This window comes from Rana temporaria, chromosome 2, assembly GCF_905171775.1.
Source record: "Rana temporaria chromosome 2, aRanTem1.1, whole genome shotgun sequence".
Taxonomy (NCBI): Eukaryota; Metazoa; Chordata; class Amphibia; order Anura; family Ranidae; genus Rana; species Rana temporaria.
Genome location: NC_053490.1, coordinates 15,008,117 through 15,032,319, shown reverse-complemented (window position 1 = coordinate 15,032,319; position 24,203 = coordinate 15,008,117). Strand labels below are relative to the sequence as shown.

General features: G+C 47.9%; 1 protein-coding gene across 1 annotated transcript in view; it reads left to right on the top strand.

Annotated features, from left to right (window-relative positions):
- Window positions 1-24,203, top strand: part of LOC120928841 (transient receptor potential cation channel subfamily M member 2-like) — a 191,430-nt gene that overhangs the window by 150,757 nt on the left and 16,470 nt on the right. Inside the window, exons 28-31 of the mRNA XM_040339861.1 lie at window positions 504-580; window positions 7,046-7,141; window positions 12,051-12,137; window positions 16,228-16,333. Coding sequence (XP_040195795.1) covers window positions 504-580; window positions 7,046-7,141; window positions 12,051-12,137; window positions 16,228-16,333 — 366 coding nt within the window. The remainder of the gene's footprint in view (window positions 1-503; window positions 581-7,045; window positions 7,142-12,050; window positions 12,138-16,227; window positions 16,334-24,203) is intronic.

Genomic DNA, 24,203 nt, shown 5'->3' with positions numbered 1-24,203 from the left:
GTCACAGAAGTAAGCTTGGGCCTTCGCAAGTCTGCAAAGCCGCGGCCTCAATTACCGGCCATTGTGGGCCCGCCACGGAGACACAGGATCCTGTGCCTCCGTGTGCCCCCACCTATCGCTCGGCGGCCGGTAATTGAGTCCGCGGCTTTGCGGCCTTGTAGTCACAATTTCTTGTCGCAATTGTGACCTGGCGCCCGGATATTGTCGAGCCCTGGTGTAGACTAAAAGGCAGGATCATTCACACACCAGCTTGTATACAATTTTTATTCAATTTTAAGGCATTTTATCACGGCACCCCTGAAGAAACATCAAGGTACCCTGGTTGAAAAAGGCTGCTTTATCCAAAACGAAAAAAAAAATAAAAGTTTTGCCTATAGTTGTACCTTAAGTAAAATTACTAAGGGAATAAAATTGGCAAAAAAAAAAAACACACACACACAAAGTGGTGACATGGAAATATTCCTGATATGAAATGATCAACTTGCCTTGCATATCACCCACAGGTGGAATTCCCAGGATATAATCCTCCCCTATACAACGCTGATAGGAATGACCGCGGGACGTATGACCCAAACACTGAGTAAGTCCTATCATTTTCAGTATTTTACCCCTCACATTTACAGGGAGAAAAAGCACAAAAAATAACTATCCTGAAGTTCAAGGTAAAACCGATTCTTCTGACTTTGTTTTAAGGAGAATATTACCAAAAGGAACAGCCAGCAAGTTACCAGCATGAAGAGCATAACGGTCAAAAATGTAACATTATGTTCTAAAAGCTACAATGGGGTCAATTCACAAAGCTTTATTTCCAGATTCCGGTCGTTATTTTAACGATTTTGCACGTTATTGAAGCTAGTTCAATTCACTAAACGATTTAACGCTTTGAAAAAATCATCAAATAACGTTTCACTACACGGAACCGATATTTTAAGGTGTGGATCGTTATATAACGATCCGATCGTTGTTTTAACAAGTCAAATCGTTAAATATGTACAGAAGTGCAATTCACAAAGATTTTTTTGACATTTATCGATCGTTAATTAATCGTTACATATCACCTCCCTCAGGGTGTCGTTATAACATTTCCCTGGCGATATTTCATTGTTAGAGGAAGCTTTTGGCGATTTTTGTAGTGTAGTGACGTTTTTAGTAATTTTGGGCAATATGGAACCATGCTCTATTTTAGGGTTGTCCCGATACCACTTTTTTAGGACTGAGTACAAGTACCGATCCTTTTTTTTATGTACTCGCCGATACCGAATACCCGATACTTTTTTTAAATGTCCCCCACATATTGCAGCCATGTCCCCCACATATTGCAGCCATGTCCCCCACATATTGCAGCCATGTCCCCCACATATTGCAGCCATGTCCCCCACATATTGCAGCCATGTCCCCCACATATTGCAGCCATATCCTCCACATTCCAGCCATGTCCCCCACATTCCAGCCATGTCCCCCACATTCCAGCCATGTCCCCCACATAATGCAGCCATGCCCTCCACATAATGCAGCCATGTCCCCCACATTCCAGCCATGTCCCCCACATTCCAGCCATGTCCCCCAAATTCCAGCCATGTCCTCCACATTCCAGCCATGTCCCCCACATTCCAGCCATGTCCTCCACATTCCAGCCGTGTCCCCCACATTCCAGCCGTGTCCCCCACATTCCAGCCGTGTCCCCCACATTCCAGCCATGTCCTCCACATTCCAGCCGTGTCCCCCACATTCCAGCCGTGTCCCCCACATTCCAGCCATGTCCCCCACATTCCAGCCATGTCCCCCACATTCCAGCCGTGTCCCCCACATTCCAGCCGTGTCCCCCACATTCCAGCCGTGTCCCCCATACCTTGATGCCGCCGTTAATCAGCGTGCGGGGAACAGCTTTCGTTTGAATAGCTGTATCCCCGCCGCGTATAGACACTCCCCCTTGCGCGGGATTGGATAGATCATCCGTCCAATCCCGCGCAAAGGGGGAGTGTCTATATGCGGCGGGGATACAGCTATTCAAACGAAAGCTGTTCCCCGCACGCTGATTAACGGCGGCGGCTTTGCGGCGACGGGTTTGCGGCGGCGTTGGCGGCGGCGGGGGGGGGTACCAAGTATTCTATTTTAGTATCGGGGGTATTTGCGGGAGTACGAGTACTCCCGCAAATACTCGGTATCGGTCCCGATACCGATACTGGTATCGGTATTGGGACAACCCTACTCTATTTAAACTTAAAATTATCCAGAGGCGAAGAAGAACACATTAGAATGTTGTTCAGATTTATAAACGTGTATTCCGTTCACGTACTATTTTGGATGACTTTTCTGAAACCCAGGTGATGGCTAAATTCCGATTATAATCTCCCATGATTTATTCTCTGTATGAGGAAATACACATGGCTTTAGAAAAACGCACACAGAGAAGTTATGCACATTACATGCTCAATCTCCATGTGTGTCTTGCTTGTGTCTCTCTCTCTGCATCTGCTCTTTTCCACATGCAGCTGTTCTCCTCCCCTTCTGCTCCCAGAATGCATCTCTCAAGCGTTATATAACGATCTTAGACGTTATTATTACGATTTGGGACGTTAAAATAACTCTTGAGTAGTTAGCATAACGATTGGATAACGAGTCAGTTGAAAACCATAACGACTATGTTGAATAACGATTATAGCTTTCGTGAATGTTTGCTAGCGTTAAATAAGGAGCGGTAATTTAACAACTGAAGGAAACCAATAATGTTTCTCTTTGTGAATTGACCCCAATGTATATTGCTGCAAAAGTTAATTTTCCAAAACATATACAGGTGATACTCGAAAAAGTAGAATATCGTGCAAAAGTTCATTTATTTCACTAATGCAACTTAAAAAGTGAAACGAATATATGAGAGAGACTCATTACATGCAAAGCAAGATAGTCCAAGCCGTGATTTGTCATCATTGTGATGATTATGGCTTCCAGCTCATGAAAACCCCAAATCCACAATCTCCGAACATTAGAATATTACATGCAATCAATAAAACAAGGATTGTACATAGAACAATATCGGACCTCTGAAAAGTAGAAGCATGCATATGTACTCAGTACTTGGTTTGGGCCCCTCAATGCGGCGTGGCATGGAAGCGATCAGCCTGTGGCACTGCTGAGGTGTTAGGGAAGACCAGGATGCTTCAATAGCGGCCTTCAGCTCTTCTGCATTGTTGGGTCTCATGTCTTTTATCTTTCTCTTGGCAATTCCCCATAGATTCTCTATCATAGATTCTCTTTGGGGTTCAGGTCAGGCGAGTTTGCTGGCCAATCAAGCACAGTAATCCCACGGTCATGTGACCAGGTTTTGGTGCTTTTGGCAGTGTGGGGGAGGTGCCAAGTCCTGCTGGAAAATGAAGTCAGCACCCCCATAGAGCTCGCCTGTGGAAGGAAGCATGAAGTGCTCCAAAATCTCCTGGTAGCCGGCTGCGTTGCCCCCGGACTTAATGAAGCACAATGGACCAACACCAGCAGATGACACGGCTCCCCAAATCATCACAGACTGTGGAAACTTCACACTGGACTTCAAGCATCTTGCAGTGTGTGCCTCTCCATTCTTCCTCCATACTCCGGCTCCTTGGTTTCCTCCATTCCTCCTCCATACTCCGGCTCCTTGGTTTCCTCCATTCTTCCTCCATACTCCGGCTCCTTGGTTTCCAAATGAGATGCACAATTTGCGCTCATCAGAAAAGAGGACTTTGGACCTCTGAGCACCAGACCAGGCCTGTTTTTCTTTAGCCCAGGTAAGACACTTCTGACGTTGTTTGTTGTTCAGGGGGCTTGACAAGAGGAATACGACATTTGAAGCCCATGTCCAGGATCTGTCTGTGTGTGGTGCTCTTGATGCCCTGACTCCAGCCTCAGTCCACTCCTTGTGAAAGTCCACAACACTTCTGAATGGCCTTTTCCTGACAATCCTCTCCAGGCTGCGCTCATCCCTGCTGCTTGTGCACCTTTTTCTTCCACACTTTTCTCTTCCACATAACTTTCTATTAATGTGCTTTGATACAGCACTTTGGGAACATCCAACTTCTTTTGAGGCTTTCCCTCCTTATGGAGGGTGTCAATGATGTGTTTCTGCACAACTGTCAGGTCAGCAGTCTTTCCCATGATTGTGATTCCTACTGAACCAGACTGAGAGACCATTTAAATGCTCAGGAACCCTTTGCAGGTGTTATGGCTTAATTAGCTGATTAGAGTGGGACACTTTCAGCCTAGAATATTGCACCTTTTCACAATATTCCAATTTTCTGAGATTGTGGATTTGGGGTTTTCATGAGCTGTAAGCCATAATCATCACAATGATGACAAATCACGGCTTGAACTATCTTGCTTTGCAGTTGTGCTCTTGACCTTGTGGTACCAGTTTGGTGAAGACACGTGACTATGCCCCTGTGCACAAAGCCAGCTTCCATAAAGATATATAGGTAGATTCACAAAGAGTTAGGCCGGCTTATCTACAGAAAAGCCGACCTAACTCTGAATCTAAGCCGACCTATGTTTAAGTGTATTCTCTAACAGAGATACACTTAAACATATCTAAGATAGGCTGGCTTGCTCCGTTCTATCTTAGATTGCAATGTTTCTTTTGGCCGCTAGATGGCGCTTCCATTGCGGCCGGCGTAGATTATTTAAATGAGGGGATATGCCGATTCACGACCGAACGCAAACGTATGCCAGGCCTACGCCGTCGAATTACGTCGTTTCCGTAAGGGATAGGCCGCCTAAAGTTAGAGCTATGCTCTAGTGGCCTAGCCAATGTTAAGTATGGCCGCCGTTCCCCCCGCAAATTTCGAAATGTTAAAGTCGTTTGAGTAAGTCGTCCGCGAATCAAGAGTTACGTCGTGTACGTCCGCGTCAAAATCAATAGGCCCGTACAGCCTACTTAGCCGCAATGCGCACTGGGAAATGTAGTCGCCCGGCGCATGCGCAGTGTAAAAAAACTTCAAAAAACGTGAGGTCAAGCCTCATTTCCATACTACACGCCCCCCTCCCAGTCATTTGAATTAGGCGCCCTTACGCCCGCTCGTTTTAGGCTACGCCGCCGAAAATTAGCAGGTAAGTGGTTTAAGAATCACTACTAGCCTAAATAATTTACGGCGGTGTAGCCTAAAAAGACTAGGCTAGGCCAACCTAAAGTTAGTCCTCTGTACGTGAATCTACCTAATGGTGTGACCAGACCAGTTTGTTGAGGATGAATCTGAGTGCCCTGACCTCAACCCTAAGGCTGGATTCACACCTATGGCATTTTTAGTGCTTCTTGCATTTTACAGATTTGCACTACAGTCCTATGGAGCATGGTTTCCTATGGAACACGTTCTGTAGTGCAAATCTGCAAAATGCAAAAAGCACTAAAAATGCCATAGGTGTGAATCCAGCCTAATGGGGTGAACTGAAATGTCAATTGCTGGCCAGGTCTTCTCATCCAACATCAGTACCTGACTTCACTAATACTGTTTTGGCTGAATGGGCACAAATTCCCAAAGACACACTCCGAAAATCTTCCCAGAGGTATGAAGGCTCTTATTGGAGCAATGGGGCACCTACTCCATAATACTGTAAGTTCCATGATTTTTTAAAGGGATTTCCATCAAGCAGTGATAGTCGTATGTCACATTTTTAGCCATAGAGTGCATTCCACATGTAGTTTTGCCATCAGTGGCGTCACTAGGGTTGGTGTCACCCGGTGCGGAAAAACAATGGTGTCACCGCCGCACCAACTATAGTCCCCCCTCAGTACAGACCCTCCTCCACTAACTACAGACCCCCCTCCCGCAGTATAGATCATCTTCCCTCAGTGCATACCCCCTCACTCAGTACAGACCCCCTCCCTCAGTATAGACCCCCCCCACTAAGTACAGACCCCCTCCATCACAGACCTCCCTCCCTTAGTATAGACCTCCCCCTCAGTACAGACCCCTCCATCGGTGTAGACCCCTCCATCAGTGCAGACCCCTCATTAGTACAGACACCCCCACCCAAGTGCAGACCCCCATCAGTATAGACACCCCCCACATTGGTGCAGACCCTCCTCCACTAACTACAGACCCCCCTCCCGCAGTATAGATCCCCTTCCCTCAGTGCATACCCCGTCCCTCAGTATAGACCCCCCCCACTAAGTACAGACCCCCTCCATCACAGACCCCCCTCCCTTAGTATAGACCTCCCCCTCAGTACAGACCCCTCCATCGGTGTAGACCCCTCCATCAGTGCAGACCCCTCATTAGTACAGACACCCCCACCCAAGTGCAGACCCCCATCAGTACAGACACCCCCCACCTTGGTGCAGACCCCCATCAGTACAGACACCCCCCACCTCAGTGCAGACCCCACTCAGTACAGACACCCCCCTTCAGTGCAGACCCCCCCTCAGTACAGACACCCCCAGCAGTGCAGACCCCCCAGCAGTCCAAACCCCCTGCAGTGCAGACCCCCCCAGTGCAGACCACCCCCTCAGTACAGACCCACAGCAGTACAGACCCCCCTCAGTAGTACAGACAGTAAAGACGCCCCCCCTTACATACCTCAGAACAGCGCTAACAGATAGCGGTGTGTGTCCCTCAAGTGTAGGCTCCTCCTCCTTTGTGGAAGTAAACCGATAGGAGGGGGAGGCAGCTTCAGTCTGCTCCGCTGAGGGACACAGCGGCGCAAGGCACAGCTAATCAGTGCAGCGGGCGCTGTTAGTGGTGCCACTAACCACGGGTGTCACCCCTCTGGCGGGTGTCACCCGGGTGTGGCCCGCACCCCCTGCACCCACCTAGCAACGCCACTGTTTGCCATGACCCAAATGGTGAAAATAAATATACAAAATGAACACTTTACTCACAAATCCATTCAACACTAAGCAGAATATGGACCTCTGTCGTGGTGTCTGCATTCATATGGTGAGGAATGGTAACAATTTTCCTCCATGTAACCTACAGAGCATCACATTAGTTACAATCTCTTATTCTATGGATTAAAGAGGCCCTGTTCCCTGTACAGCCTCTGGACTTAACCCGTGTTCTCTTTGTATCTCTCCTAAATCCAGGATGGAGCAGAAGAGCCGCAAGTACAATTCTGTAGACGGACTCTATGACTTCCGCAGTTGTTGTGGCACCTATACAGTCAAGGATGGTTTGCCCCTGTGAGTCCAATGTGTTTAATGTTGTCTTCTGTAATTCGGCACAGCTCTGTATCTACCCCAATCCCTGACCTCCGTGAGGGGTGTCTGATGGACTCCCTGACCTCATATGTGTAAAATGGTAGAAGTAGAAAAAGGTGAAAGTGAAATTTGTTGATGTGGATTGTACAGAGCACAAGAGAGGGCAAGCAGCTAGTCAGGGCAAGGCGGTCACCCACGTGAGGCTTGAAACTGAAATGCCTTCAAACTAATGGCAATGGACCGCCCACTGTATATATATACGTCGGCACTTTAAAGATGGTTGTCTCAGTTATGACAGCAGCTGCTGCCATAACCGAGGTAGCCATTTTTTCCATTTACGATAATGGTGATCTCTGCGGCAGATTCGCCGAAAAAGATCACCATTATGGGCAGCGGGACGGAGGGTACGGGAGGCGATCGGGTCTTTCTCTTTCCTGGGTATGGAGACGAGTGAGGGCAAGATGGCCCCCACCTGTCTCCATACCATAGCACGGTGGAAGCGACGTAAAAACGTCACTTTCGCCCATAGCTCTTAAAGGGCCATTTTTTTTGTCATTTTTTCAAATTACTTTTTTTTTTATTATTATTGCATTTAAGCCCAAATATGAGATCTGAGGTCTTTTTGACCCCAGATCTCATATTTAAGAGGACCTGTCATGCTTTTTTTTAATTACAAGGTACCGTATTTATCGGCGTATACCGCGCACTTTTTTGCCCTGAAAATCAGGGCAAAATCGTGGGTGCGCGGTATACGCCGATACCCGCTTTCCCGCGCCGAGTTTTGAATACTGCACCGACATATACCGAGCGCAGTACACTCGGGTATAGTCGGGCAGTCTCGGCTCCTTCCGCGCTGACGTCCTGGACGTACAGGACGTCAGCGCGGGTAGCCGAGCATTGCCGACAATACACGAGCGTACTGCGCTCTGTATATGTCGGCGCAGTATTCAAACTCGGCGCGGGAAACGAGCGGGGAGGACGCGAGGATGCCGCAGAAGGACGCCGGACCAGCCGAAGAGGACACCGGACCCGCCGAAGAGGACACCCGACCCGCCGAAGACGGAGCCCAGACCCGCCGAAGAGGACACCGACGCCGCAGAAGGACGCCGGACCCGACAAGGCCGCCGATGGACGCCGCGCAAGACACCAAAACTGTAAGTACAAAAAAAACAAAAAAACTTTTTTTCCACAGGATTGGTGGCCACTTTAGGGGTGCGCGGTATACGCGGGAGCGCGTTATACCGCGATAAATACGGTATGTTTACATTCCTTGTAATAAAAATAAAAGTGACCCAATTTTTTTTATTTTTAAAACACTTTTAAAATCAATAAAATATTTTTAAAACACTTTTAAAATCAATAAAATAAAGTAAAATAAATAATAATAAAAAAATATTAAAGCTTAAAGCTCTCCATCCTGAAGAACTCGCATTCAGAAGCAAACGCATATGTGAGCAGCGCCCACATATAAAAAAAGGTGTTCAAACAACACAAGTGAGGTATCGCCACGATCATTAGAGCGAGAGCAATAATTCTAGCCCTAGACCTCCTCTGTAACTCAAAATATGCAACCTATAGAATTTGTTAAACGTCGCCTATGGAGATTTTTAAGGGTAAAAGTTTGACGCCATTCCACGAGCGGGCGCGATTTGTTGGGTATCAATTTACTCGGCGTAACATTATCTTTCACAATATAAAAAAAATTGGGCTAACTTTAAAATTCCTATCGGGAATCACGGTCGTCTGTATGCAATTACGACGCAAAAAAAACAAAAAAAAACACGCATGCTCAGAATCAAGCAGAAGAGCCAAACTGCCTATTGAACTTCATTGATCTCGGCTCATCGTACGTGTTGTACGACATTCGGAATTTCAGCCAAGATTTGTGTGACCATGTGTATGCAAGACACATTTCAGCCTTCTTCCTGCTGAAAAAAAAAACATGGTTTTCCTGTCGGAAAAACTGATCGTGTGTACAGGGCATTAGGGGTTTATTTATATATAATTTTTTTTAAATTGTTATTTATTTGTGTATTTAATTTCCATTTATTTATTCATTTATCATTATTATTATTAGTAGTCGTAGTATCATTAACACCCTAACTTTTACCCCAACTTCTAATCCTAACCCTAACCTAACCAAAAACTTTAACCCCTTACCCTAATAAAAAAAAAAAAAAAAGAATAATACCGTACATACTCGAGTATAAGCCGAGTTTTTCAGCACATTTCTTTGCTGAAAATGCCCCTCTCGGCTTATACTCGAGTCACCTTTTTGCACCTGATATCCCGGACTTTGGGGACCTGGTACCGGCCGGCCATAGGCCCCCTGGACCCCACTCTTCCTCTACAAGTGTGCAAAGTTTGTTGTCCGGGGGACCTACGGCCGGGGAGCACCGATTTTTCAAAGCCAGGCAACCCTTCCATAGACTGCCATTGTAAACGGTAATTTCTCCAGTAACTTTGGGGACCCGGTACCGGCCGGCCATAGGCCCCCTGGACCCCACTCTTCCTCTACAAGTGTGCAAAGTTTGTTGTCCGGGGGACCTATGGCCGGGGCGGGGAGCACCGATTTTTCAAAGCCGGGCACCCCTTCCACAGACTCCCATTTTAACTGGTCATTTCTCTGGTAACTTTGGGGACCCCGTACCAGCCGTTTGTAGGTCCCCTGGACCAGGCACACATGTAGCCCCATTTCTCCTCTACAAGTGTGCAAATTGTGTTGTTTGGGGAGCATCGATTTTTCAAAGCTGGGCACCCCTCCCATAGACTCCCATGTTAAACGTCAATCTAGTCATGGGCACGTTGAGGCATGGGCACAGTGCGGCATGGGCACAGTGAGGCAAACACATGGGCACAGTGAGACACAGTGAGGTATGCACATGGACACAGTGAGGCAAAGCGAGGCACAGTGAGGCATGCACATGGACACAGTGAGGTATGGGCACAGTGAGGCATGCACATGGACACAGTGAGGCAAAATGAGGCACAGTGAGGCACAGTGAGACACAGTGAGGCATGCAGATGGACACAGTGAGGCAAAGTGAGGCACAGTGAGGCATGCACATGAACACAGTGAGGCAAAGTGAGGCACAGTGAGGCATGCACATGGGCACAGTGAGGCAAAGTGAGGCATGCAGATGGACACCCTAGGCTTATACTCGAGTCAATACTATTTCCCAGTTTTTTGTGGTAAAATTAGGTGCCACGGCTTATATTCTGGTGGTCGGCTTTTATTCGAGTATATACGGTAATAAAAAAAGAAATAAAATACCTATCAAAAAATGATGCAACAGATATTAGTTTTCAATATTGGCTAATAAAAAATGCCAAAGCTCAAAAACGCTGTATAGAAATCATGCATAAAAAAACGCCAGAAAAACGTTTGAAGACGCTACGCTCAGGTGGGAGTGCAGCCTTAGCAAAGAGAAGAGGTGATAGATAATTCCTCTACTTACAGTAGACCAGGGCTGAGGTAGCAACCATGATGTTTTATTGGTATTATCTTCCTGTGGATAGTCATGGCCAGGGGCGGACTGACCATTTGGGCACTCAGGCACTGCCCGAGGGCCCCATGCCACTAGGGGGCCCCATCAGGGTTGCCAGCCTCAGTAAAACCAGGGACAGTATGTAAAAATGTGTGTTTTATTTACATCTGTCCCTGAAATATCCCTTACCGACATTCCTTTTGGTCTAAAAATCCCAAGATTATAGCTGCCCCGCCTCTCTGTATTCTGTGTGTATGTATACTGTGTGGCCCCATAATCTATTGCCCGGGGGCCCATAATCTCCTATTGCCCAGGGGCCCCATGAGTTGTCAGTCCGCCCCTGGTCCTGGCTTTGGGTTTTCAGGGTATAAATGATGGCTTACATGGGCCAGTGATATAAAATAAAAAGCAGAGCCATTATGCACTGGTTTGCTGATTAGAAGAAGTCCTACCACTTTCTTTATCCTGGAACTCAAATGTAGAGTATTCTTTGGGGTAAATGAACAAGGATTTCTGTCCCCATTGCTAGAATGATGAACAATGGGACCAGGTATACTATTATTTCAGGGTTTGACAAATTTGCTTGGAATCTAGGAGCCAACTAAAAAAGTTAGGAGCCAGAAAACGCGCCCCGTCCCGACGAGCTTGCGCGCAGAAGCGAACACATACGTGAGCAGCGCCCGCATATGTAAACGGTGTTCAAACCACACACGTGAGGTATCGCCGCGATTGGTAGAGCGAGAGCAATAATTCTAGCCCTAGACCTCCTCTGTAACTCAAAACATGCAACCTGGAGATTTTTTTAAACGTCGCCTATGAAGATTTTAAAGGGTAAAAGTTTGTCGGCATTCCACGAGCGGACGCAATTTTGAAGCGTGACATGTTGGGTATCAATTTACTCGGCGTAACATTACCTTTCATAATATTAAAAAAACTTTACTGTTGTCTTATTTTTTAATTAAAAAAAGTGTATTTTTTTCCCACACAAGTGCGCTTGTAAGACCACTGCGCAAATACGGCATGACAGAAAGTATTGCAACGATCGCCATTTTATTCTCTAGGGTGATAGGATAAAAAATATATATAATGTTTGGGGGTTCTAATTAGAGGGAAGAAGATGGCAGTGAAAATAGTGAAAAATGACATTAGAATTGCTGTTTAACTTGTAATGCTTAACTTGTAATACCAACGGCCACCACCAGATGGCGCCAGCTCACACACCTGGTGGTAATAACTTGTAATACTAACGGCTCACCACCAGATGGCGCCAGCTCACAAAAAAAAAAAAAGCCACAAGCCAAGTCGCCAGGACCCTATTTCTAGTCGCCATGGCGACCTGGCGCCCGGGATTTGTCGAGCCCTGTATTATGTGTTCACAAAGACAATCTTCTCACTTCACGCAGAAACCCGATGGGACGAACTGGACTGAGAGGAGTTGGGAGTCTACGGTGGTTTGGACCAAACAATTCCTTGCACCCTGTACTGACACGGTGAGCGGCAATCATCTTTATTTATAAGTTTATATGTGTTTATTTGTCTAGTACAGGGATATGCAATTAGCGGACCTCCAGCTGTTGCAGAACTACAATTCCCATGAGGCATAGCAAGACTCTGACAGCCACAAGCATGACATCCAGAGGCAGAGGCATGACGGGACTTGTAGTTTTGAAACAGCTGGAGGTCCGCTAATTGCATATCCCTGGTCTAGTAGATGAGATTCCACGCTTTTCCTGAAGAAGCCGTATGGCGAAACATGTAGAAAAACCAAGCGTGGAAAAAAAGATTTTACATCGTACAAATGCGTGATGCGCATTTACTGTATGCAATGATTTTAAATCAATTTTTTTTTTTTCAAATAAAAGTATTTTTCTTAACACTTAATGTGTGATATTCATGTAGAAACACACCTATAAAGTCCCAAATCTCCCCAAAAACTGCTTTCTATATACAAATTAGGGGATGTTGGTGCCTTTGTATTACATTATTGGATTCTGGAACTGACCACAATTTTTTTTATATATTTATTTATATAACCTTTTTTGGAAAGTTGATGACTAGAGGTGCTTATCAGAACGGAGAACTCAGCAGGACAGTACAGAATACTTGAATAGAAAATCAGAGATGATTGAGTAGGGAAGAACAGAGGACTGAGCAAGAGCACACAGATGGCAGAGTAGGATAGCGCAGAAGGCAGAGTAGACAGCACAGAGGACAGAGAAGGATAGTATAGAGGATTGAATATGAGAGTGTTACGGTCAGGGGTTAACACCGTTTACGATCTTCCATTCCACCAACCACGACAGCTTATCCGACAATCCAGCAGACAGGACCCATTCCATTCCCCAGAATAAAGATGAGACACACAGCTCTGTTCTTTCTGGTTCCAAACTAATGAATCCTTTAACCACTTCCCAACCGCCGCACAGAATGGCACGTACAGGCAAATGGGCGTACAGGTACGTCCCCGCCTTTCCGCGGGTCGGGGGTCCAAACGGGACCCCCCCCGCTACATGCGGCGGTCGGGTTCCCTCGGGGAGCGATCCGGGACGACGGCGCGGCTATTCGTTTATAGCCGCTCCGTCGCGATCGCTCCCCGGAGCTGAAGAACGGGGAGAGCCGTATGTAAACACAGCTTCTCCGTGCTTCACTATGGCGCTGCATCGATCGAGTGATCCCTTATATAAGGGAGACTCGATCGATGACGTCATTCCTACAGCCACACCCCCCTACAGTTGTAAACACACACTAGGTGAACCCGAACTCCTACAGCGCCCCCTGTGGTTAACTCCCAAACTGCAACTGTCATTTTCACAATAAACAATGCAATTTAAATGCATTTTTTGCTGTGAAAATGACAATGGTCCCAAAAATGTGTCAAAATTGTCCGAAGTGTCCGCCATAATGTCGCAGTCACGAAAAAAATCGCTGATCGCCGCCATTAGTAGTAAAAAAATAATAATTAATAAAAATGCAATAAAACTATCCCCTATTTTGTAAACGCTATAAATTTTGCGCAAACCAATCAATAAGCGCTTATTGCGATTTTTTTTTACCAAAAATAGGTAGAAGAATACGTATCGCCCTAAACCGAGGAAAAAAAAATGTATATATGTTTTTGGGGGATATTTATTATAGCAAAAAGTAAAAAATATATAATTTTTTTCAAAATTGTCGCCCTATTTTTGTTTATAGCGCAAAAAAAAAAAAAAAAACGCAGAGGTGATCAAATACCACCAAAAGAAAGCTCTATTTGTGGGGAAAAAGGGACGCCAATTTTGTTTGGGAGCCACGTCGCACGACCGCGCAATTGTCTGTTAAAGCGACGCAGTGCAGAATCGCAAAACCTGGCCTGGGCATTTAGCTGCCTAAAGGTCCAGGGCTTAAGTGGTTAATGGTACACTCAGCTTGTTATATACAGTTACAAGCATGCTACAGTAGTCACAGGGACAATGAAACTCTCCACCCAAAACATCACACAATGGGTGGTTAACGAGTTCCCCCTCCAATCCACATCCCAGATAGACATTCGGGCACCGCATCTAGAGGAGTTAATTACTACAGCTGACATGGCAGGCATTATGACTCCAGCTTGTCGCACCTGCTACATAAAACACATTTCTTTTAGTAAACATAATTGACATGCTAATCCACTAAACCTAAGAAGCCAGACATCTGACCTTTCAGACTGCCAACACATATCTATCATCAATAGAACTTCCACACAATACAGTGTCATTAGCATCCACAATGAAATATCTTAGGAGCAGACCTAATTAGCACAATGGACACAGAATGCAATCACAGCAAGACACTTAAAGTGGAGTTCCACCCATAAATATAACATTACATCAGTAGTTTTAAAAAAATGTCATTAGTCCTTTACGGATTTTTTTTTTTTTTTTTAGATGCCTTCAAAGTGTTGTTGCTAGGCAGAATAGTTAATCTTCCCTCTTCCTGCACCTAGGTGCTTAATGCTTCCTAACCTACACTGCACAGACTCCTGGGAATGTAGTGGGTGTAACTTTCCAGGAGTCTGTGCACTCCCCAGTCTCAAAGAATCATGTGACTTGGACAGCACAGGTGCTGAAACCTGATCTGACACTGCTTGTGCAGCACTGAGCATGTGCGAGATCTGCAAGGCTGAAATCCAGGAAGTCATACAGTCTGGCTTCATGATGCCCACACTTAAGATGGCCCCAGTCAATTTCTATTTTATAAAGTGTCTAAATGCTGTAACAACCTAACAAAACGGACCTTAGTTTACAGACTAACTTTACTAGAATACATTAAGCTTGTGTATTACAGGGGTATTTATATTTAAAAAGTGAAATTGTGGCCGGAACTCCGCTTTAAACATCCCATAATAGGCAGCCAGACTGGCTACCAAGCTCCAATTCACATCACCACAGTAGCAGACTTAATTAGCATCTCAACAGTCTATGTTACACATTGAATGAGACATTCCTATTGACCGGTTGGGGGTCAGAATAAACAACCTGTAATATTCCAAGATCCTGCAATACATGAATTATCATTAATGTCCCATCTCATGTAATCCGAGATATCAGTTCTCAGTCATCCTATGCCCAAAAGGGACATAGGATGACCCTAGACCCAAAAGTCATTAGTGAAGCTGGCACAGGAGTACCCCTCATCCTTCAAAAGTCTCTGGGTGTCACGGGCCCTTCCATTACAGAGAGCATGGAGGACAGAGCAGGGCAGTAGAGAGGATAGAATAGGACAGCACAGAGGACATAGCAGGACAGTAGAGAGGATAGAATAGGACAGCACAGAGGACATAGCAGGACAGTAGAGGGGATAGAATAGGACAGCACAGAGGACATAGCAAGACAGTAGAGGGGATAGAATAGGACAGCACAGAGGACAGAGCAGGACAGTAGAGAGTATAGAATAGGACAGCACAGAGGACAGAGCAGGACAGTAGAGAGGATAGAATAGGACAGCACAGAGGACATAGCAGGACAGTAGAGGGGATAGAATAGGACAGCACAGAGGACATAGCAGGACAGTAGAGGGGATAGAATAGGACAGCACAGAGGACAGAGCAGGACAGTAGAGAGGATAGAATAGGACAGAACATGACATTAGAGAGTATAGAATAGGACAGCACAGAGGACATAGCAGGACAGTAGAGGGGATAGAATAGGACAGCACAGAGGACAAAGCAGGACAGTAGAGAGTATAGAATAGGACAGCATAGAGGACAAAGCAGGACAGTAGAGAGTATAGAATAGGACAGCACAGAGGACAGAGCAGGACAGTAGAGAGGATAGAATAGGACAGCACCAAGGACAGTAGAGAGGATAGAATAGGACAGCACAGAGGACAGAGCAGGACAGTAGAGAGGATAGAATAGGACAGCACCAAGGACAGTAGAAGGCATGTTTCCATGTTCATATCTCTCTGCAGGCTGATTTACGGCATCTAGTAAGAAGACTCTAGGTCATGTTAGTGGCCCCTGGGGTAACTTTCACCTTTTTAAAGGTTCTATAACAGTTTTGTTTTTAGCAAACACATTGTAATGTATCTGACTGATTCCTCTTGTGACTTCATTCCTAGGTGGAACATGAGCTCAGCCAACGGAACCATCCGAAAAGCATCCAAGAATATGCTGGAAGTTCTGATAGTGAGGAGGAGAGACAACGAGCTTTGGTCATTACCGGGGGTGAGGGAAAAAACACTATACTACCCAATTATTGATCACAGTAATGATGACAGAGGGAATAATCTATGCCAAAGGGCTGTTTGGTCCTGACTCTGTGTTTGGGGACTCTGGCCCAGATTCTCAAAGGGCTTACGGCGGCGTATCGCCATGTACGCCGTCGTGAGTCCTAATCTGGGCCGTCGTATCTATGCGACTGATTCTTAGAATCAGTTACGCATAGATATCCATTAGATCCGACAGGCGTAAGGCTCTTACGCTGTCGGATCTTAAATGTACATTTTTTTTTGGCCGCTAGGTGTCGCCTCCGTCGTTTTCCCCGTCGAGTATGCAAATTAGCTAGATACGCAAATTCCCGAACGTACGCGCGGTCGACGCAGTGAAGTTACAACGTTTACGTTAGGTTTGCGCGGCGTAAAGTTGCCCCTGCTATATGAGGGGCAACCAATGTTAAGTATGGCCGTCGTTCCCGCGTCGAAATTTGTAAAAATTTACGTTGTTTGCGCAAGTCGTCCGTGAATGGGGCTGGACGCCATTTACGTTCACGTCGAAACCAATGACGTCCTTGCGTCGTCATTTGGAGCAATGCACCCTGGGATATTTTCCAGACGGCGCATGCGCAGTACGTTCGGCACGGGAACGCGCTTAATTTAAATGCTCCACGCCCCCTACCCGGCTAATTTGAATTAGGCGGGCTTGCGCCGGGTGATTTACGCTACGCCGCCGCAACTTTACAGGCGAGTGCTTTGTGAATAAAGCACTTGCCTGTAAAACTTGCTGCGGCGTAACGTAAATGACATACGTTACGCCGCCGCAGAGATACGCCGGATCTACGAGAATCTGGCCCTCTGAGTTTACACTGTATTACAAGTCATTCTGGTTGATTATGGGTAAAGTTGAGCCTCCAGGATCATTAGTGTTAGAGGGCGATTTCTCTGGATTGCAAATTGTTTTTTTGTGATTTTTTGCATTTCAAAGCTTTCTGGGTAAAGCAAACTAACAAGATAAATCGTACGCTGCCGTTGAAGCAGATGCAATTGTAAAACACTCTCATTCAAAAAATCACAAGCTCACGTCACTGCGAATATTTGATCTATTTCGGTGACCTTCTCTGATCATGTTCACTGCATAGGTCATACTAGACATGTGCAGACTGGAATATTTTGTTTCGTTTTTTCGTTTTCGTTTGGAAAATAAATTTATTTAGTTACTCCCGAAAATCGTTTTGATTTATTTCGTTTTTCGTTGGGGAATAGCTTTCGTCCGAAAATCCAATAATACTTGGTTTCTGTCGAATGGTCAAAAGAATATTCGCCGGAACGTCGAATCTTTTTGGTTTCTGTCAAATGGTCAAACGAACATTCGACGGAACGTCGAATCGTACATTTTCGTTCGAATATTCCGCCTACAAGAATTCTAATGTTGTATGACTAGTAATAATGTCGAATAATGTCGAATCTATTTTCTATTTTCTATTATAGATAATGTCGAATCTATTTTCTCATAAATCGAAATCTATTCTCTGTAATGTCGAATCTATTATTTCTATAGTGTCAAATCTTTTCTCTATAATGTCGAATCTTTTCTCTATAATGTCGAATCTTTTCCCTATAATGTCGAATCTCTCTATATCGAATTTTTACCGCAACGAAAACGAAAATAAAGCATTTTTTATGTCGGATCTTTCGGTTTTCGTTTCTTGCACTTTCGTTATCGTTTGTTAAAACGATAACGAAAAAAAAACAGATTTTCGGACGAAAATGCATTCTAACGAAAACGAATGCACATGTCTAGGTCATACATCAGAAGGCGGCAATATCAGACACATGGGTGTAGCATAAGGGGTTGCAGGGGTCTTAATTGCAACCCGCCCCTAGCTCCAGGGGGCCTCTTCAGCCTCCTTGTCATATTATCATCTCTTCCACAAAGTCCAGCTCCGAACTGCCCTAGGGCCCCACTGTCACGCTCCAGTACTGGGCTTCCACTTTGCCTTCCACAGTCCACACCCCTCTGTTCTCATTGGCTGGGAAGAAGCTGTGAGACATTTCCTGAAAGGAGAGGAGCACAGGGTGAGAACCGCCTAGGATGGGGAAGTGTCTGTGCTGTGTGCTGGCAACATGGAATGGTAACCGAGTTTAGCGAGGCAAGAGGAGGAGAGTGCCGTCCTGTAGCCACAATTGGAACGATCTCACTAGTGAGGTAAGACACCACTCTGTTTCTGCTAGTCGACAGCTGGCATTCTCTGTACCCCCCAACTCGCGGATGTCCGCTTACCCCACACCTGCCAACACTGACAGATAAACCGTCAGAAAATGTTAACCACTTGACCACTGGGCACTTCAACCCCCTTAAAGGGGAGTTCCACCCACAATTTCACTTTTTAAATATAAATACCCCTGTAATACACAAGCTTAATGTATTCTAGTAAAGTTAGTCTGTAAACTAAGGTCCGTTTTGTTAGGTTGTTACAGCATTTAAATAGTTTATAATCTAGAAATAGACCGTGGCCATCTTAAGTGTGGGCATCATGAAGCCAGACTGTATGACTTCCTGGATTTCAGCTTTGCATATCTCGCACATGCTCAGTGCACAAGCAATGTAATAGGTTTCAGTCAGGTTTGCAAGGACTACTGGGAAACATGATGCCTATCCCAGAAACCCTTGCAAATAGCCTAGGCAAATAAGGAGGAGGAAGTAATGAAGGACTACAAAATAAAGGTATTTACAAGCAACAAATTAAATAAAAATTGTCCATTATGAACACTATGAGATTAGAGCATGCAGCACAGACAAACATAAAAAATGGGTGGAACTCCACTTTAATAACCAGACCAATTTTCAGCTTTCGGTGCTCTCACATTTTGAATGACAATAACTCGGTCATACAACACTGTAGCCAAATGAAAAATTTGTCCTTTTTTCCCCCACAAATAGAGCTTTCTTTTGGTGGTATTTGATCACCTCTGCGGTTTTTATTTTTTTCGCTATTAATGAAAAAAGAACGAAAATTTTGTATGTAAAAAAAAAGGAATTTTTCTTGCACTGATGGGCACAGGTGGCACTGATTGGCAAAGGTGGCACTGATGGGCACAGGCGGCACTGGTGTGGCACTGGTGTGGCTCAGGTGACACTGGTGCGGCACTGGTGTGGCACTGGTGTGGCTCAGATGACACTGGTGCGGCACTGGTGTGGTACAGGCGGCACTGGTGTGGCACAGGCGGCACTGGTGTGGCACAGGCAGCACTCGAGGGCACAGGCGGCACTCGAGGGCACAGGCGGCACTCGTGGGCACAGGCGGCACTCGTGGGCACAGGCGGCACTGATGGGCACAGTTGGCACAGGTGGCACTGATGGCACTGATGTGGCAGTGTTGTGGCACTGGTGTAGCACAGATGGCACTGGTGTGGCACAGGTGGCACTGGTGGGGCACAGATGGCACTGGTGGGGCACAGATGGCGCTGGTAGGGCACAGATGGCGCTGGTGGGGCACAGATGGCACAGATGGGGAACAGATGGGGCACAGATGGGGCACTGCTGGGCACTTACGTTTTGTCACTAATCTCTCTCCTCTTCTCTCACGCTGCAATGGTGTGAGGAGAGGAGAGAGATGACCTGCAGGTGACCCCTCCGCCCGTGTTTGTTTACATTTGTGATCGCGCCGTCATTGGACGGCGCGATCACGTGGTAAGGAGCCGCTTCCGTTGGCTCCTTACTGCGATCCTTGTCGCTGCGGGTCCCGTGGACCCGGCGAGCGCCGGTGATCGCATGTGCGCGCCCGCTCGGGCGCGCGGGTCTGATTCTCTGGGAGGACGTATATTGACGCCCTCCCAGAGTTAGGAAACCGCCTTGTAGCCGTATTTCGGCTATAGGGCGGTTACTAAGTGGTTAAAACAAATCCCTTAACACCTCCTGAAGGGCAGCAGGCTCCAGATTTAGTGTCACCGTCCCGTGGACGCATCCCAGTGCGCATGCTCACAATCACGTCGAAAATACTCCCTAAGATACGTCGAATCACTGCCTACGGCGTGAACGTAACCTACGCCCAGCCCTATTCACGTACTACGTAAACTACGTAAATTACGACGTCTGTGTTCCCTGGTGCAGCCATTTGCATTGATGCTGCTGACTTACACCTGCTTTATGAGTCGTAAATTTACGCCGGACGTACGGCTTACGTAAACCGCGTATATTAATGCGCCGGGCGCAAGTAAGTTCGTGAATCGGCGTATCTCACTCATTTGCATATTCAAATCGTAAATCAATGGGAGCGCCCCTTGCGGCCAGCGTAAATATGCGCCCACGATACGACGGCGTAGGAAACTTACGTCGGTCGGATGAAGCCTATTTACAGGCGTATCTTGCTTTCAAAGTCAGGCGCATAGATACGACGGCGCATCTGTGCACTTACGCGGCGTATCTCGAGATACGTCGGCGTAAGTGCTACGTGAATCCGGGCCTGTGTGTATAAAGGAATGTGATTTCAGCCCTGTGTAGGGTGGGGGAGGGGGAGCTGTATACAGTGCCAGGTCCCTGTCCTCTGATTCTCCCGCGGTGATCCCTGTCCTCTGATTCTCCCGCGGTGATCCCTGTCCTCTGATTCTCCCGCGGTGATCCCTGTCCTCTGATTCTCCCGCGGTGATCCCTGTCCTCTTATTCTCCCGCGGTGAGCCCTGTCCTCTGATTCTCCCGCGGTGAGCCCTGTCCTCTGATTCTCCAGCGGTGATCCCTGTACTCTGATTCTCCAGCGGTGATCCCTGTCCTCTGATTCTCCAGCAGTGATCCCTGTCCTCTGATTCTCCAGCGGTGATCCCTGTCCTCTGATTCTCCAGCGGTGATCCCTGTCCTCTGATTCTCCAGCGGTGAGCCCTGTCCTCTGATTCTCCAGCGGTGATCCCTGTCCTCTGATTCTCCAGCGGTGATCCCTGTCCTCTGATTCTCCAGCGGTGAGCCCTGTCCTCTGATTCTCCAGCGGTGATCCCTGTCCTCTGATTTTCCAGCGGTGATCCCTGTCCTCTGATTCTCCAGCGGTGATCCCTGTCCTCTGATTCTCCTGCGGTGATCCCTGTCCTCCGATTCTCCCGCGGTGATCCCTGTCCTCCGATTCTCCATTGGTGATCCCTGTCCTCTGATTCTCCCGCGGTGATCCCTGTCCTCTGATTCTCCCGCGGTGATCCCTGTCCTCTGATTCTCCAGCGGTGATCCCTGTCCTCCGATTCCCCAGCGGTGATCCCTGTCCTCCGATTCTCCCGCGGTGATCCCTGTCCTCCGATTCTCCATTGGTGATCCCTGTCCTCTGATTCTCCAGCGGTGATCCCTGTCCTCTGATTCTCCAGCGGTGATCCCTGTCCTCTGATTCTCCAGCGGTGATCCTGTCCTCTGATTTTCCAGCGGGGATCCCTGTCCTCTGATTCTCCCGCGGTGATCCCTGTCCTCTGATTCTCCCGCGGTGATCCCTGTCCTCTGATTCTCCAGCGGTGATCCCTGTCCTCTGATTCCCCAGCGGTGATCCCTGTCCTCTGATTCTCCCGCGGTGATCCCTGTCCTCTGATTCTCCCGCGGTGATCCCTGTCCTCTGATTCTCCCGCGGTGATCCCTGTCCTCTTATTCTCCCGCGGTGAGCCCTGTCCTCTTATTCTCCCGCGGTGAGCCCTGTCCTCTGATTCTCCCGCGGTGATCCCTGTCCTCTGATTCTCCAGCGGTGATCCCTGTCCTCTGATTCTCCAGCGGTGATCCCTGTCCTCTGATTTTCCAGCGGTGATCCCTGTCCTCTGATTCTCCCGCGGTGATCCCTGTCCTCCGATTCTCCATTGGTGATCCCTGTCCTCTGATTCTCCAGCGGTGATCCCTGTCCTCTGATTCTCCAGCGGTGATCCCTGTCCTCTGATTCTCCAGCGGTGATCCTGTCCTCTGATTTTCCAGCGGGGATCCCTGTCCTCTGATTCTCCCGCGGTGATCCCTGTCCTCTGATTCTCCCGCGGTGATCCCTGTCCTCTGATTCTCCCGCGGTGATCCCTGTCCTCTGATTCTCCCGCGGTGATCCCTGTCCTCTGATTCTCCCGCGGTGATCCCTGTCCTCTGATTCTCCCGCGGTGATCCCTGTCCTCTGATTCTCCAGCGGTGATCCTGTCCTCTGATTCTCCCGCGGTGAGCCCTGTCCTCTGATTCTCCCGCGGTGAGCCCTGTCCTCTGATTCTCCAGCGGTGATCCCTGTCCTCTGATTTTCCAGCGGTGATCCCTGTCCTCTGATTCTCCAGCGGTGATCCCTGTCCTCTGATTCTCCAGCGGTGATCCCTGTCCTCCGATTCTCCTGCGGTGATCCCTGTCCTCCGATTCTCCCGCGGTGATCCCTGTCCTCCGATTCTCCATTGGTGATCCCTGTCCTCTGATTCTCCCGTGGTGATCCCTGTCCTCTGATTCTCCCGCGGTGATCCCTGTCATCTGATTCTCCAGCGGTGATCCCTGTCCTCTGATTCCCCAGCGGTGATCCCTGTCCTCCGATTCTCCCGCGGTGATCCCTGTCCTCCGATTCTCCAGCGGTGATCCCTGTCCTCTGATTCTCCAGCGGTGATCCCTGTCCTCTGATTCTCCAGCGGTGATCCCTGTCCTCTGATTTTCCAGCGGGGATCCCTGTCCTCTGATTCTCCCGCGGTGATCCCTGTCCTCTGATTCTCCCGCGGTGATCCCTGTCCTCTGATTCTCCAGCGGGGATCCCTGTCCTCTGATTCCCCAGCGGGGATCCCTGTCCTCCGATTCTCCCGCGGTGATCCCTGTCCTCCGATTCTCCATTGGTGATCCCTGTCCTCTGATTCTCCAGCGGTGATCCCTGTCCTCTGATTCTCCAGCGGTGATCCCTGTCCTCTGATTCTCCAGCGGTGATCCCTGTCCTCTGATTCTTCAGCGGTGATCCTGTCCTCTGATTTTCCAGCGGTGATCCCTGTCCTCTGATTCTTCAGCGGTGATCCTGTCCTCTGATTTTCCAGCGGGGATCCCTGTCCTCTGATTCTCCCGCGGTGATCCCTGTCCTCTGATTCTCCCGCGGTGATCCCTGTCCTCTGATTCTCCAGCGGTGATCCCTGTCCTCTGATTCCCCAGCGGTGATCCCTGTCCTCCGATTCTCCCGCGGTGATCCCTGTCCTCCGATTCTCCATTGGTGATCCCTGTCCTCTGATTCTCCAGCGGTGATCCCTGTCCTCTGATTCTCCAGCGGTGATCCCTGTCCTCTGATTCTCCAGCGGTGATCCCTGTCCTCTGATTCTCCAGCGGTGATCCTGTCCTCTGATTCTCCAGCGGTGATCCCTGTCCTCTGATTCTCCAGCGGTGATCCCTGTCCTCCGATTCCCCAGCGGTGATCCCTGTCCTCCGATTCTCCCGCGGTGATCCCTGTCCTCCGATTCTCCATCGGTGATCCCTGTCCTCCGATTCTCCAGCGGTGATCCCTGTCCTCTGATTCTCCAGCGGTGATCCCTGTCCTCTGATTCTCCAGCGGTGATCCCTGTCCTCTGATTCTCCAGCGGTGATCCTGTCCTCTGATTTTCCAGCGGGGATCCCTGTCCTCTGATTCTCCAGCGGTGATCCCTGTCCTCTGATTCTCCAGCGGTGATCCCTGTCCTCTGATTCTCCAGCGGTGATCCCTGTCCTCTGATTCTCCAGCGGTGATCCTGTCCTCTGATTTTCCAGCGGGGATCCCTGTCCTCTGATTCTCCCGCGGTGATCCCTGTCCTCTGATTCTCCAGCTGTGATCCCTGTCCTCTGATTCTCCAGCTGTGATCCCTGTCCTCTGATTCTCCCGCGGTGATCCCTGTCCTCTGATTCTCCAGCGGTGATCCCTGTCCTCTGATTCCCCAGCGGTGATCCCTGTCCTCCGATTCTCCCG